The sequence below is a fragment of the Talpa occidentalis genome, unplaced genomic scaffold (genome assembly GCF_014898055.3).
Source record: "Talpa occidentalis isolate TD23 unplaced genomic scaffold, MPIMG_talOcc4v2.1 talOcc4.7, whole genome shotgun sequence".
In the NCBI taxonomy this organism is placed as follows: domain Eukaryota; kingdom Metazoa; phylum Chordata; class Mammalia; order Eulipotyphla; family Talpidae; genus Talpa; species Talpa occidentalis.
In genome coordinates, this window is record NW_023605083.1 from 107,289,120 (window position 1) to 107,305,292 (window position 16,173).

Below are 16,173 nucleotides of genomic sequence, written 5' to 3' on the forward strand. Positions count from 1 at the left end.
TGGGCCTCCCTGGTGGCACAAGGGGTTAAGACTTTTTTTTTTTTTTTTTAAAGATTTATTTATATAAGCACTGGGTACAGTCAGAAGCACAGGAGGGTGAGAGAATTCACCAGAGCCAGAGCGGGGCGCAGAACAGGCAGACTGACGAAATACACTGCTGAGGGGAGCAGTGGGCACGGCAGGAGAGGTCTGTCGCGCCATGTGGGACCCTCGCCGGCGACCAGGGATTGAACCGGCACTGCAGAGGTTGAGGACAACTTTTCTGCCCAGCGTTCAAGTGCTGCGCCACCAGGGGAGGCCCACAAGGGGTTAAGTCTTATAAAGCTATGGGCAGCCACTGCTGCACAAATTCAATCCCTGCCCAGGGAGCTATCCCATAAAGTGCAGCAGACCTCTCCTGTCTGGCCCCTCAGTATTTCAGTCAATCTGCCTGTTCTGCTTTCCACTCTGTCCCTGGTGAATCCTCTCACCTGTCCCCCTTCCCCGATCTACACCCCAGCTCTTGTATGCATAAATAAGTAAAATAAATATTTTTAAAAATTAAAAATAAATAAAATACACCTGTTGGGGTAAATGTTAGCACCAGAATCTCTGTACTTCTCTCGGCATTTCCTTTCAGTTGTATGCAGGGCAAAAGGCAATGCAGCAGCCGTTGTCCCCAAATTTCCCCAACAAACTTCATTTATAACTCATTGATCATTATTACCCAGTGTCTTAGGTATAGGAAGTTTAGAAAGGGAGGTTTTTTTTTTTTATTATTTTTATATTCCCCATACAATTGCAACCCCAATTTTGACCCCAATCCCTCCATCCCCCTACCCCCAAAGAGTGTCTCTGGTTCATAGTTGTTTGTTGATTTTGATTTTTTTCTTTCTTGTAGTTATTCTTTTTCCTGGTCCATATTTAGGTTTTCTAGATTCCTGTTATGAGTGAAACCATCTGGTATTTTTCTTTTAGAAAGGGAGTATTTAGCCTTTTCATCCTCTATAAAAAGTGGCAAATGAAGAAAGAAGGTAGAAATGGTTGATGGGTCAGCTGACCAATGTCTGATACACTCTTCCTAAAAGAACATTTCTCTAACAGCTATCACAGTCATGTGAATACATCACATTTTCTTATCTATTCCACTATTGATGGATGTTTTCAATTTTTTCATTTTGCAAACAATGGTGCTGTGAACATCCTTGCAGAGGTCTGCCTGCAAGTTTCTAAAATCTGTATTACCTGATTCTGATGAATTGCTTATTTTTGCATACCATGATTTTTAAAACAAAAAATCTGAATATTTAACTTCTAACGTCACTTTCCTGCATTATACAAAATGAGTTTATGAGTGAGGAAAGAGTCATGAAGTTATAGGAATTTCTAGGAGTAGAAAATCAGGAAACATACAAAAATATTTTCCTGTTACAGAGAAATCAATGAAGCCTCTATACATAAAATCTGTAATTTAGGGTCTCCCTGGTGGCACAGGGGTTAAAATCTCAGCACTATCAAACTATCTCCAGTCACTGAAGCATGAGTTCTATCCCCAGCCAGGGAGCTAACCCACATGGCCTAGACCCCAGTTCTTGTATGCATAAATAAATAAATCTTTAAAAATAAAAACTATAGGGCCTCCCTGGTGGCACAGCAGTTGAGCCCTGGGTTGCGAAGCTGCCTGCAGCCTCTGCAGCGCCAGTTCTATCCCTGGCTGCCGGGCAGGGGTCCCACATGGGACAGACCTCTCCTGCTGCCTGCCGCTTCCCTCAGCAGTGTACTTCGGTCCTTCTGCCTATTCTGCTCCCCACTCTGGCTCTGATGAATTCTCTCACCCTCCCGCGCTTCTAACTGTACCCAGTGCTTGTATAAATAAATCTTTAAAAAAATAAAATAAAAACTATAATTTATTTTTAATTTTTTTCTTTTAAAGATTTATTTATTTATGCATACAAGAACTGGAGCACAGGCCAGAGGAGCAGGGGGTGAGAGGACCCAGCAGAGACAGAGAGGGAAATAGAACAGGCAGAGTGACTGAAATACCCTGCTGAGGGGAGCAGCAGGGGAGTCAGGAGAGGTCTGCTGCACCATATGGGTAGCTCCATGACCAGGACTCATGCTGCAGTGGCTGCAGATAGCTTCATAGGCTGCACCCCAGCCCCTTGGGCCACCAGGGAGGCCCAAAAACTGTAATTTAAATTAGTGCCTAAGCACAATCTAGGACAAAAGTTAGGATATCAAAAAGAAACACAAAGAAGCAGAAATCTCTGAACAGACTGTTGGGATAAAAGCAACATTGCAACACAGAAGAATGCAAAACATTTCAGAGTCCTAACAAGTAAGATTTATTGTGTCATTCCCAGTTCCTTAGTGAGGAGGAACAGATTTGTCATTGAAGATTCTTTTTGTGGCAAGCGAAGAAAAATATAAGGCAAATTGGTTTCACAATAAAGGGAAACTGAAAAGAATGTTGGTTGGTCCAGAGATGGTCATGAGTTAATTCTAAATTGAAATAATGTCACCAGGACCTAGCTCCCACATCTTTTATTCTGAATGTCAGCCTCATCTCAGGCTATTTTCCCTCCTGTTAGCAGGATGGCTACAGCAGTCCCAATTTGACATTGGTAGACACCAAATCCTGAAATAAATATCTCTATCAGTGATTTTATTAACATGGATAAGCTTTTCTCTCCCAGAAACCCCAGCAAATGTCTCTTCATATTTGACTTGTGCATAAGTTATGAGCTTCATTAATGAACAATAAGGCCACAGAGGTGGAATATGTTGACTAGTCTATCCTAATATGGGCCCTTGCCTAAAACTGGGATTGGGACTAATGCTACCCAATAGTTTGAGTGGAGAAGGGAGTGATTCCCTAGAAGAAAATCATTGTATCATTTTACCAAAAGAATGGTGAGCTGGATGGCAAACACACAAATTGTCCACTAGAGTATCAGAAAATTTTTTATTTCACTTTTAGTTTATTGTATTTAAAAGCCAGCAGAGTAAATTATTCTCATTACAAGAGTCTCAGTCATTTTCTATGAATTTTTCTACTTCATCTCATTTTTTTATTAAAGCCCTTTCAAGAATAATTACACAGCAGAAGTTCTTTCCACCAATCTCCACTTAAATGATTTGTCTGATTAGCTAGTGTTCTTCATTGCCTCTAAAAAAGACACTAATACCTAATGCATGCTGAATTTTTGAAGCTAGACTTCAATTTTCTCATTCAACGAGACAGCACTGCACCTACAAGCTGAGCTAACACTTGTTCACAAACCTGTTTGTTCCAGTTGTTCTTGTTTAATTACATATTTAAATGTTGCATAATATGATGAAATATGAGTGGAGGAAAAATAAGTTCTCTCTATGAAAACTGAATCTAATGCTTTAGAAAGATTTAATAAAGGCAAATCAATAAAAAAACTGTTAAGAGTTAGGTTTGAGTGAGACTACTGTAAAAGATTTGGTGGGTTAGGGAAGTCATAAAATCTAGAAGGAGATTCTGCATTGAGAAAACTTTGTTCTGAATTTTTCTCAGTTTTAAGTTTTCTGTGCTACTTCAAAGAAGTCAAAATTAAAAGTCATAGGTAATGTAATATTGATGGAAAAAGGAAGGATGCTTAACTCCAAACAGTGGACTCATAGTCAAATAAAAGATCTTGAGGTCTTGCCACCACATGAAAAGATTGGCAAATGGATATATGCTAATATATGCTAAAATAAAACATTTAAGACATATATGTATATGTGTGATGAAAGCTATAAAGTAAGCATAGAGGTCAATGAGCAAGATAATTGGAATTCAAGTTTGTAATTAGGAAGTAAGTAGTGGATGGTTCTGGATGGTAAAGAGGATAAATCCAGATTATAGGAGAATAAGGTGAAAAATAAAACTATTCAGAAAATTTGATGACAAAGCTTAACAGAAATAAATCATTAATAACAATGATAAGAGCTAACAGTTACAGAGTGCTTATTGTATGCGGACACTGTCCTAGACATTTTCCAAGTACTATTTTTTTTTTTTTAAGATTTATTTATTGGGCCTCCCCAGTGGTGCAGCGGTTGAGCACTGGGTTGCAATGCTGCCCGCGGCCTCTGCAGCGCCGGCTCGATCCCCAGCTGCTCCCCGGCCACCAGAGGAGGGTCCCGCATGGTGCGCAGACCTCGCCTGCCGCCCGCTACTCCCCTCAGCAGTGTACTTCGGTCCTTCTGCCTGCTCTGCTCCCTGCTCTGGCTCTGGTGAATTCTCTCACCCTCCCGCGCTTCTGACTGTACCCAGTGCTTGTATAAAAAAATAAAAATATAAATATTTAAAAAAGAAAAAGATTTATTTATTTATACAAGCACTGGGTACAGTCAGAAGCGCGGGAGGGTGAGAGAATTTACCAGAGCCAGAGCTGGAGCAGAACAGACTGACGAAATACACTACTGAGGGGAGCAGCGGGCGCGGCAGGAGAGGTCTGCGTGCCATGTGGGACCCTTGCTGGCAGGCGGGTATCAAACTGGCTCTGCGGAGGCTGCAGGCAGCTTCCCAGCCCAGTGCTCAACCGCTGTGCCACCAGGGGAGGCCCCCAAGTACTATTTTTTTAACAACAATTTAGGAGGTAGATCTAAGTAATTTGTGCTGTATTAAATAGCTAGGAAAGTAAAATCAATTTTTCTGTTAAAGTGTATGCAGGGGGACAATCCAATATTTTGCTGAAAGAATATCCTAGGGGAATAATAAAAGATTAAATCAAAAGCAAACTATGTTATTAAGTGTTCATGCTACTTGACCAATATTCTTTTAAAAATAATAAGCTTCCTGTCTTTAAATAGGTGATTTAATAGTTCACCTTTAAAAGTCAGCTCTGAAGTACCTTCTAAGTTCACTCAAATCCCACAGACTGCACTGAAAAAGAAAATGGGGGGGGGGGAGGGAGAATGTTATGCCTTACAACTTAGCACAAAAGAGGCAGTTAGTGTTTTAAAATAATCTACTCTTACCCTTGATCAGAAACCAAATTATCTTCCTGGCACTCAATAGCAAACACAGTGTTTAAATTTTACTAGTTCCTATCTTAAAGGTAGTCTTCTCTAATTTTGTCTTCAATTCTCAAGGGCACTCTATTTGTAGCTTAAAACCTCCAACAGAAGCAGAGTAAATAGTATTGCCGAGCAGAATTAAGTCATACGTAATTACTTCAAGAAACAAAACACATTTCCAAATTATTTAAACAAATAACTTTTGTTTACCTTTTAATAAAATGAAAATCATGAAACTTTTTCTCAAGATATAGCAATAAATTCAAGAGTAAGGTCAGATCGCTCTAGAAAACAAAGCCAAGTATATAAGCAGCGCTATCTGAAAAGGTATGAATATTCTTTCCACATTAATGACTCTGAAACCAGTTATCTGTAGAAAACATGACAGATTGAATTTCCATGGCTAATTAAGAACACATACAGGTTTGACACCTTTGGGACTCCGGCAGCAGTGATTCTAATTTTGTGTCTCATACCAGTTTACATTTGTGCACAATGAATGTGACAGTGATAGTCAGAATTGACTGATTATTTTGCTAAATACTGAGTTACAAGAATAATGGTTCAGAGTAAAGGGAAGGGTATAGAATTTAATCTCTCTAGACACATTATCTTATAATTCTAAATACACAGGTTGGCTTTAATAGATGAGCAATGGGCCATTACTTAGTAGATGTTACTGATATTTTCTGGCTATGGGAAAAACAATAACAAATTTATTAGATTTTTTTGTTTTACTTCCAAAATTAATTCTTACAGTTTATGATTGAAGATTTAGAACTCAATAATTAAAGCAAGATACAACTCTCAAATCAATAAATCATGGATAGGAACAATTAATCCATGGGGGGGGTGAACTGGGTAAAGGAGGTCATTTTTAAGATGATGGATGGAAATTAGACTTTAAGTGGTGATCAAGATACAGTGTATAAAGACATCAAAATATAATGTCATACTGGAAACTTATATAATGTTATAAACCAATGTTTATAAAGTATAAAAAAAAGAATTACCCCTGAAGATCCAAGGATACATAAAAACTTATTATACAATAATGGTGGTATCACTAACCAATAAATAAAAAAAAGTCATTTTACAAAAGACATTGGGAAACATACTAATGTGGAAAAAATTCAAATTCAGCTCATGCCAAAATAATTCCATATAAACTTGAACACAGAAACACATTTTAATCATGTTTTCGGGGGATTTAATCATGTTTTCGGGGGATAAACATGAAATGTTAGTCCTATTTAATCTCAGAAGTAAAAAAGGACATTTTAAACATAAAACCAGTGGGAATATAAGAGAAGAGAGTTAAGAGGTTTTGTTTCTTTTTTGAGTATATTTTATCCCACATTTTCTTCCAGTATTTTAAAAAAGTATTAACTTGCTATGATAAGCATTGCTGTCATGAAAGCTCTTATATACATACCTTTTCCAAAGATATTTATATGGTTAATTCCTAGCAGTCAACTTCTAGGCCAAAGAACATGTGTAGTTTAAATTTCAGCTGATATAGACTGAAATAGAAATATCAAATTATATTTCCACTAACAGCTGATGAGAATTGATTATCTCCATACCTTTCCCAGCTATATATATTATCAAAATTAAAAGGTTTTTGTCAAACAGTGATTCAAAAGAGCACCTGTACATCTATGTTTATTGCAGCATTATTTACAATAGGTAAAACCTGGAAACAACCCAAATGCCCAAAAATAGATGACTGGATCAAGAAGATGTGGTATACACACACAATGGAATATTATTCAGCAATCAAAAAAGATAAACTCATGCCATTCGCAGCAACTTGGATGGAGCTAGATAGGAATTATGCTCAGTGAAATAAGCCAGAAGGGAAAAGAAAAATATCGGATGGTTCACCTATAACAGGAATGTAGGGGAACCAAATAAGACATCAGTGTAAAAAAAAAATTATAACAGTACAAAACACAACAAAGCAAAAACAGACAATTATAAACCAGAGACATACTGCAGGGGAGTAGGAGGGAGAGGGGAGAGAGGGAGGGAGGGAGAGAGGGAGGGAGGGAGGAGCACCAGGGACTGTGGTGATGGTGCATGGGTGCCTTGGGGAAGGAAACTCTATGGGGACTCAATCTGAGGGGGTGGGGGGAAGCAAATATTGTCTAAAACAATGTAAAAAATGATAAATGTTAAAAAAATTAAAAAAAAAGGTTTTTGTCAGTCTGATAGGTGAAAAAAATCATAATTTCTTCATGTACATTTATACCATTTTCTTAATTAAGCTCTTTAGGGCCTCCCTGGTGGCCCAGAGGTTAAAGTCTCAGTGCTATCAAGACACCACCAGCCATTGCAACATGAGTTTGATCCCCAGCCAGGGAGGTATCCACAAGGCACAGCAGACCTCTCCTGTCTCACCCCTGCTCCCCTCAGCAGTAGATTTCAGTAGATCTGCCTCTTCTGTTCGCTGCTCTGTCTCTGGTGAATCCTCTCACAGCCCCCCTCTCCCCTCCCCCAAACTTCTGGCCTATACCAGTTCTTGTATGTATAAATAATAAATTTTTAAAGAAAAAAATTAGCTCTTTAATTCACTCACTAATATTTAAAAACTGGTATAAGAACTTCACTTTTTTTCCCTTTAAGGATAATGAGATGTCCCAACAAAGGGATAACTAGGCATCCTAATATTAGCTAGTAAATAATCAGTCCTTTCCTCAACTGTTTGAAATGCCATATTCATCATATGCTCCCCTTCCCATACATGCATCAATCCTTTTCTGGACCCTCTGTTCTATTCTACAGATTCATTTGCTCATTTCTCTGACACCGCCATCCTTTTAAAATATTCTGATACCTGTAGAGTAACTAATTATCTCAATAGTTTTCTTTTTCAATAACATCTTTGTGTTCTTATCTATTTTATTTTCTGGATAAATTTTAAAATCAACTTGTAATAAACTTTCAGGAATTTGGAATCAACTTCTAAAATTATAATAAATTCTAAAATTATAATAAATTTGTAGATTAATTTGGACAAATTAAGCTGCTCATCTAGGAATGTGATATATTTTTCCACTTTTTTAGAGATTTATTTTTCTTCTGGTAAAGTTTCTTCATTTTCTTCATATCAGTTTTAAACATTTCTTGCCAAATGAGTAAATTAATCAATGCACTTAACAACTTTCGTTCTAGGATCAGAGGATAGTGCAGTGAACAAGACAAGTTGCCTGGTCTCGTGGTGCCTGTACTCTTATTGAGAGAGTCAATACACAAATAAACTAACAAAAAGATTAGCTCGTGAAGTCTTCTGCAGAGAATTAAACTGGGGCTAGAGGATAGAAAACCATTAGTTACTTTAGGCTATATGGTTATGAAAGTTCCTTGATATTTAAACTCAGATCTGAATAGTAAGAAGAATTCAGTTTGTAAAGCTGATAATAGTGGAAAGAGCATTCTAAAGAGAGGGAACAGCCAATACAAAAGACCCTAATAGCTTGGCTTGTTCAAAGAAGGGAAGGGGGAAAAACCCTTATGAAATTATGTTAGACATTTAGGGACCAAATCAACCTTGTAGGCCTTCAAAAAGAGTTTGCACCAGATTTTAAACGTGATGGGATGTCACTAAGTGTACTGAGTAGTAAATCACTTCTCTGATTTATCGTTTTGAAAGATCAAGAATTGCAGAGAAGTGAAACTAAGTGTGAAAGAAAGGTTTGTGAGGAGACTAATGTAGTGGTCTAAGTAAAAGGTAATGGTGACGTGGATGGGCCTTGTAGCCTGGAGATAGTGAGAAGTAGTGGGTTCAGTATGGATTTTGAAGATTTAGTGAAAAGGATTCACTAATGAATTAGAATAATTGGAAATTGGGGGAGGGGCAGAAGAAGGGGGAAGACAGGTGGAAAAAAGAGGAATAGAACTATGCTTTTTGGTTTGAAGGTGGTAGGTAGATGGTGATGCTTACTGATATAGGTAAGGCTGAGAGGGGAACAGATAAGGAGAAATCAAGAACTTGTTTTACCATGTTAAGTTGAAATACCCATTAGATCTCTATGGGGAACTCTCAAGTGTATGGTTGCTCAGAGTCTGAAATTCAGGGTAATGTTCAAGAGAGAAGATACAGATTTGGGAGTCATCAACAGACAGTTTTTAGAGCTATGGTGGCTCTGAAAATATTTAAAAAATAAAATTTTTTTAAATATTAATTAAAAAAAAAATGAAGAGGCTGAGAAATGACAAGTAGTGGAAGACAGTGAACCGCAAACATAAAAGGGGCGTTACCAGGGATCTGTAGGTGACGCCTTTGTGTAGTGGTGGCTTGTATTAACTTTAAAAGAGTCTATGCTTCTGAAGGAGGAAGGAAATGATTTGAAGGCAACATGAGAAGTAGCTTCAAAGATAAGAAGAGCTATGAAGGGAAAAAAACAACCTCTTGTATTCAGAAAGTTGCCAGAGCAGTAGTTTTGCCAGGTTCCAGTTGCCATTTGGAACAGAAAGTTAATGGGGATCATTTAAAGAAGGTGAAGAATAAAGGGAAAATGGCTGATTACAGCTGTTCAACTATCAAGTGTGGAGTGAAATGGCTACCATGGTTGGTGAAGAGTGGGACACAGGCCCGATGAATGTAAGTTGAGAGGACCCTATATATATTAATCAGGGTAATGATGGATGACCTGGAGGTTAGTGGTGGAGACTGAGTGAAAAAGATTTATAAATAAAATAAAAAAAACCCAACTTCTTGTCATCTGGGGTAGTGGGGTGGAGCTGGGAAAACTCCTTAATGAAGGATATGGTGCTACACAAACTGTTCTCTCTTGCAAGTCTTTGTATGGAAGGTGTTGGATTAGAATTGCTAGTATTTCATTTAGGATTTTGGCCTCGTTATAAAATATGGCCTATAGGTTTCTGTCTAGGTTTTAACTGTAGGTTTTGATAGCAGATTTGTGGATCATCTTTCAAAACAAGCTGGGATTCTTCCAAGTACTTTCACACTCTAGAACCATCTGGTGTAGTGCATTTTGGCGCAGGGGATATTTTGACTACGTTTTAAAAACTGATCTGATTCTTTACAGATTGAGCTCATTTTGCTTATTTATATTGCTACAAAGACTTTGTCTACTTGTATCCCTTGGATCAGCTGTTTGTATGCGTATCTTTTCCGTTCCTATTTCTGTACTAGTATGGTTCCCTTTGCAAATCTCCAAGGCCTTACGGGAAGAAAGGGCACAAGGGGTAGGAAGCAGGATGGAGCCAGGAGACCTGGAGGAGGCGCATGGAGCCTAGAGACACGTGAAGAAACTGCGCTTGTCTTTTGGTCGTGGACTGGGTGACACAGATGTGGGTGAGACCCGTGGGGAGGTGACCATGGCAGCTTTTATCTTGATGTTGATTTTGCTCTTTTCCTTCTGGGCTTGTCCGGTTGTTTGTGACCCTTTTCTGTGGGTCCCCACTGGAAGATGCTTTAGACTTGTAGCAGGCTTTGGGGCCTTGTTCTGGGCCAATCCCATTTGGATGGACTTTTACCCACGAAGGGACGGGTAACCTTGGGTGCTTCATTTAGAAACTAGATTCTTTGCCTTACCTGTATTGTTTCCTAGTTTTATTAAAGTTCCTTCCCATTAAAGTCTCCTATGTTCTGTATTGATGCGGCGGATGGCAGAACCCATTTAGAATAGGCAGGTTTGCGGGGTTTTGGGCTGCCCCTCTCCCTGTCCTATAACAGATTTGGCGACCACGAAGATTTAGGACAGCCATCCGTGGTTAGTCAGCACCATGGGGAAATTGGGCTTCCCTATGGCACTGGCTACCATAAGCGCAAATGTGATTTTTGGTTTCTCCAGTGTGTTTGTTTCATATGTCGATTTGCTGTTGAAAAACTGGCTTGGGCTTTGTGAAGATTCTGTGTGTTTGTGTGTAATTTGTTTGTAGTGACTTGCTAAGAGATTTTAATTTGTGGAAATTGTTCTGTGCCAGTTTTACTCAAAAGATTAGGCAGTACATTGGACCATGTGGCCAGATCAAAGATGGCGTCTGAGGCCACTTGGAGTGCTCTTATAAAATTCAGAGGTTCTTGTTGCTAGGACTTTGGAACTTTTTTTTTTCTTTCTTTTTGTAATCTCTGCTGTCTCATTAGCATTTCTAAAGGCAATAATGGTTCTTCAGTGGTATGTTGCTTTGTCTTTGGCTACTTCCTGCTCTCTGCCTGATGCATTTTGCCAGCCAATTGTGGAGCAGTGGTGTTTAAATTAGCAAATGTATGCCTGGGTAGCCTTAAGCAGTAACTGGTAATTGCTGGTATCCTTGATGGATTCTTTTTTTTTTTTTTAAGATTTATTTATTTATTTATACAAGCACTGGGTACAGTCAGAAGCGCGGGAGGGTGAGAGAATTCACCAGAGCCAGAGTGGGGAACAGAACAGGCAGGCTGACGAAGAAACACACTGCTGAGGGGAGCAGCGGGCGGCAGGAGAGGTCTGCGCACCATGTGGGACCCTCACCAGCGGCCGGGAATCGAACCGGCGCTGCAGAGGCTGCGGGCAGCTTCACAGCCCAGCGCTCAACTGCTGAACCACCAAGGGAGGCCCCTTGATGGATTCTTGGAGATAACTTGAATTTTTGCAAAGTCTGGATCAGAAAAATTAACAAGATTTTGTTTGAGTCTGAAAGGATTTGCTACTGTGAATTTTGTCTACAGAATTTGTTTTGGGCATGTTTGCCATTTTGAATACTGGATTTGTTCAATTGCTGGTGTAAGACAAGATTCTAAGTTTCTGCTTCCTACTGAGGAAGGTCTGTTATGGAAAGCACTCTTTAGGGTGCATCATGTAACTGTACCAGGTTTTCATACCTGTGTTGTTGTTGTCCCTCCCTAGTGTGGGGGAGGGGTAATCCGTGCTTAGATGTTGAATCTGCTCTTTCAGCTTCTGTCCCAGAGTGGCTAACAGAAGTAAGGAGATGACTCCTTTTAATTGAAAGTTAATTACTGATAATTTGATTTTGCTTTTTCAGGTTCTATTCCAGGAAACCCAAGGAGTGCCTGCTTGGTGGCTAACAAGAGATGACTCCTTTTGCTTAAAAGTTAACTTTTATTCTTTCAGTTGCTGTACAGAATACCCCAGGATTGACTTCTAATAAAAAGTCTTCAACACTGAAAACCCTAAGGTGATAAACAAGGTCATGTAACTCTTGTGATTAATAAAACTTTTCCTTCCTATTTCCAAAGTCTTAGGTTTGTAGGATGACAACTGGAAATTTTTCTGCCAGCAACACTCCACATTTTTTTTGGACTTTGACTTTTTTTTTCTGAACCTATGGAGTAAAACTGCAGTTACATAACATATTCTACGTGGCATAACTAAAAAAACTGTCTTTGTCTATATGTTGTATGTCTGTATGTCCTTCTGTCTGTCTTGACCTCCAGTGATTGACAGATTGGTATACATGGTGCCCATAGACGTTGGAAAAAAAAAAAAGAGTCTCCGGTTATGAGAAAAACAAAAAGATATGGTTTGATTGTCAACACTGTGCTACTAAACTAAGCTGGTGCCTTCATAGACATTGAATATTGTTGTTTCTGTTAATTTTCTGATATTTATGGCAAAGCTTCCCAAAAATCTAAATTCAAATACAAATTTGGTAGCCTGTCATTTGACTGATGCAAGGAAATTTTGTGGAACCTCAGTAGAGCTCCTGAGACACTCCACGAAGTTTCTCCCTTTCCTCCTAGGAAGGCATTAGATGAATTTGTTCTATTTGGATTTTACCTAATGAAGTAAAACTGGAAGGGAAGCATTGTCACTTGGGAAAATGGTAAAACTTTGGTATGTACAAAATGTTAACAGTAGTACCCAAAGGACACAGAAACATCAATTCCAAAGAACACCTGCACCCCTATGTTTATAGCAGCACTGTTTACAATAGCTAAGCTTTGGAAACAACCCAAATGCCCAAAAATAGATGACTGGATCAAGAAGATATGGTACATATACACCATGGAATATTACTCAGCATTCAAAAAAGATAAACACATGCAATTTGCAGCAACATGGATGGCGCTGGAAGGGATCATGTTCAGCGAAATAAGCCAAAAAGAAAAAGAAAAATACCGGATGGTCTCACTCATAGCAGGAATCTAGAAAACTTAAATAAGGGACCAGGAAAATGAATAACTATAAGAAAGTGAAAATCAAAATCAACAAAAAACTATGAACCAGAGACACTTTTAGGGGGGCGGGGGCGGGAGGGGAGGGATTGGGGTCAGAATGGGGGGGCTGCAATTGTATGGGGAATATAAAAATAAAATTTATTATTTAAAAAAAAAAAAAAGAAAGGGCACAAGGGAGTGGATGGTGAGCACATCGCAAACTGGAAAACTGAAATTGAAAAAGAATCACTACAAGAACGTCCGCTGTTGAGAAGACACTAACCTGCCCAGTCTGAGGCTTATTTTTAATTCCGTGGAAATCCGTTTTAAGGTTTTGGCGCTTGGAGGGCAACCTGCTGGGCGAGGAGCAGGGACCTTAAGCAAATGATTACCCGAGCACAGGAGCGCTCGGCAGTTTTTGTAGAAGCTATTTTCGAGTGACAACGTGAAGTGACACACACGGAGAGAATGCTGTATGCCCAGTCAGATAAATTCCACCCAGATGCTGCTCCCAAGTGCCACACTTTTCCAGTGCGTTCGCAAACGACCTTGCCAAGTGAGCTTTCCCGCCATTTCACTTCAAGGACTGCAAGGTCTTTCTCCTCAGAGTCTCCACACCCGTGGGAGGCCCAAGCCTACACGGCTTCCCGCCTGGCGGCGGCGAGCCGCTCAGAGCAGCAGGCCGCCTTACACTCCGCGGGACAGAGGAAAAGACGCGACAGCCCCGGCCGCTCGGCGAGCGCTCCGCACCCGCCGACAACCCGGAGGGGTTTTCCACGGCGAAGGGAGGCGAGCCCGGCAGCGCGCGGGCCCAGCGGCCGCGCGGGGCGGAGGGAGCGCGGCCGTTGCTGGGAGGAGCCAGGGCGGGGCGGGGCGGGGCGGCGGGCTAGCTCCAACTCGACTCCCGATTGGCTGGCCCCAGAGAGCCGAGTGACGACAGCGGGGGAGAACGTCTGATTTGTGTGGTGGGCGCCGGCAGGCGAGGGAAGCGCACTGCGCAGGCGCAGCTGCTGGGCTCCTCTCGCCCTAGCGCTCCGGCCCAGCTCTCGCGGACAAGTCTCGACATCGCGCGCCCCCCCCTCCGGGCCGGCCCCCCTCCCCTCCGCGGCGTCGTCGAAGATAAACAATAGTTGGCCGGCGGGCCCGGAGCGCGTCTCCCGCCGCGGGATTCGGCGGGCTGCGTGGGGCCGGCGGGATCCCGGCCAGCCGGCCATGGCGGGGCTGTACTCGCTGGGAGTGAGCGTCTTCTCCGACCAGGGCGGGAGGAAGTACATGGAGGACGTTACTCAGATCGTGGTGGAGCCCGAGCCGACGGCTGAAGAGACGCCCTCGCCGCGCCGCCCCGTCGCTCCGCTGTCGCCGCCGCAGCCGTCACCGCCGGCCCTGGCGGGCGGCGGCGCCTCGGGGAAGGGCCCGGCGGGGGGAGCCCGGGAAGCGCGAGACCGTCCCCCGGACGCCGCGGCCTCGCCGGCTGCCGCGCGCTGCTGCCGGCGCCGGTCCTCGGTGGCGTTTTTCGCCGTGTGCGACGGGCACGGCGGGCGGGAGGCGGCACAGTTTGCCCGGGAACATTTGTGGGGTTTCATCAAGAAGCAGAAGGGGTTCACCTCGTCCGAGCCGGCGAAGGTCTGCGCTGCCATCCGCAAAGGTTTCCTGGCTTGTCACCTCGCCATGTGGAAGAAACTGGGTAAGTTCCCGGGCTGGTGGGGCTCCCGCTGCTCTCCCGGGCACTCGAGGGCTTTGCTGGCACCCGCGCCGCGTGGGCGCCCGGCGAGGAGGGCGCGACCCGAGCGTCCAGGGCTGGGGGTGAAGATTGTTCTCGCGCTCGGCGGCTTCGCAGCGGGGAGGTCCGGGCGAGCTGAGGGGCCCCGGGTGGGGTTGCTGTCGTCCTGGGAGCGCTTCTCTCCCTGTTTGCACCCTCCCAGGATCAATGGGGAGCTGGGCTCGCCCCTCGCGGCTCCCCTTTGATGACAGCCGCCGAAATGAATTTGAAACCTGGCGCCAGATTTTGGCCCCAAGATGAAGGGAATACGCGTTGCTGCCTGGGCCGCGCCAAGAAAGGGAGAGATGACAAAATTGAGTGTCATAGTTTGCTCTGGAGCCACTTGTCTCCACCGCGTACCTCTTATCGGCGGCGTCACTTCTCCAAATTGACCCCCGGTGTCTGGGAGTTGGAGCAAAGCGCAGGCTGGTTTAGGGAGGCTGAACGCGCTCATCCGGCTGCTTAACATTTTGGAAGGAATTCGCTTGGGATCGTGAAATGTTTTTTTCGGATCTTTATGCTTGTGCTGTTGGTGAAAAATGAAAAATGAATACTTTGTTAATCTCTGAAACTGGCCCCATATTAGGGGTGTCCGTTAAATTCTGCTGGGGTTTTTTTAAAAATACAATTTTGGGGGTAGCTGCCTTAGCTAGTTCCTAACTGTCAAAGAGTTCTCAGTTCCAAGTTGAAAATACTTACAATGTGTAAGTGCCCTTCAGAGCAGCCAGAGATAAGGATTTGCTGATATGCTAAAAAGAGATAGAGACCTTAACTTAGACATACTTGGTTTAACTGTTAGGTTCACCGAAGCTTTAAAATACTTTCTAAAGCAACTCAACGTGATAGCTTACAGGGTTGTAAGTTGCTTATCCATTGCAGCGAATGAATGCCATGAATCTTTTTTAGAGAAGATAGTATCTCTTATTTTTTTTTAATTCACTTGTTTATGGTAGGATAATGTTGGTTTATTTTCAGCAGTGGGACAGAGACGTACGAAAAGAGTGTGAAGATTGATCAAATACAGAACGTTTTTAAACGATATTATCGTAGAGTTGTCGACTAGCTTCTTTCAAAGTCTGTTTTGTATTTGCTTGACTTTCTGCCAAGAATTACTTGATTGACTCATAGAACAACCAGTCCTCCAGCGGAAGGCGTTTCCCATCCAATCCCAGAGGCCCCTATTATGGATTTGTTTTGTTTTTGTGTCGACATAGCCAGGCTGAAAGCAATGCAGTATATTCCAAAAACGTCATTTCATAGCCTGCAGGTCAAACAG

At 42.2% G+C, this 16,173-nt stretch overlaps 1 protein-coding gene and 1 long non-coding RNA gene across 3 annotated transcripts in view; one reads left to right on the plus strand and one right to left on the minus strand.

Moving 5' to 3' along the window:
* The window catches only part of LOC119232538 (uncharacterized), a 33,129-nt gene extending 19,207 nt beyond the window's left edge, over window positions 1–13,922 (minus strand). For both annotated transcript variants that reach the window (XR_005122143.2, XR_005122142.2), the window contains exons 1-3: window positions 13,422–13,922; window positions 6,449–6,536; window positions 4,824–4,879 (exon numbers count right to left, since the gene is read on the minus strand). This is a non-coding gene — a long non-coding RNA (uncharacterized LOC119232538). The remainder of the gene's footprint in view (window positions 1–4,823; window positions 4,880–6,448; window positions 6,537–13,421) is intronic.
* Window positions 13,923–14,127: 205 nt separating this feature from the next.
* Window positions 14,128–16,173, plus strand: part of PPM1D (protein phosphatase, Mg2+/Mn2+ dependent 1D) — a 36,170-nt gene continuing 34,124 nt past the window's right edge. Inside the window, exon 1 of the mRNA XM_037492597.1 lies at window positions 14,128–14,822. Coding sequence (XP_037348494.1) covers window positions 14,351–14,822 — 472 coding nt within the window. The 5' untranslated portion in view covers window positions 14,128–14,350. The remainder of the gene's footprint in view (window positions 14,823–16,173) is intronic.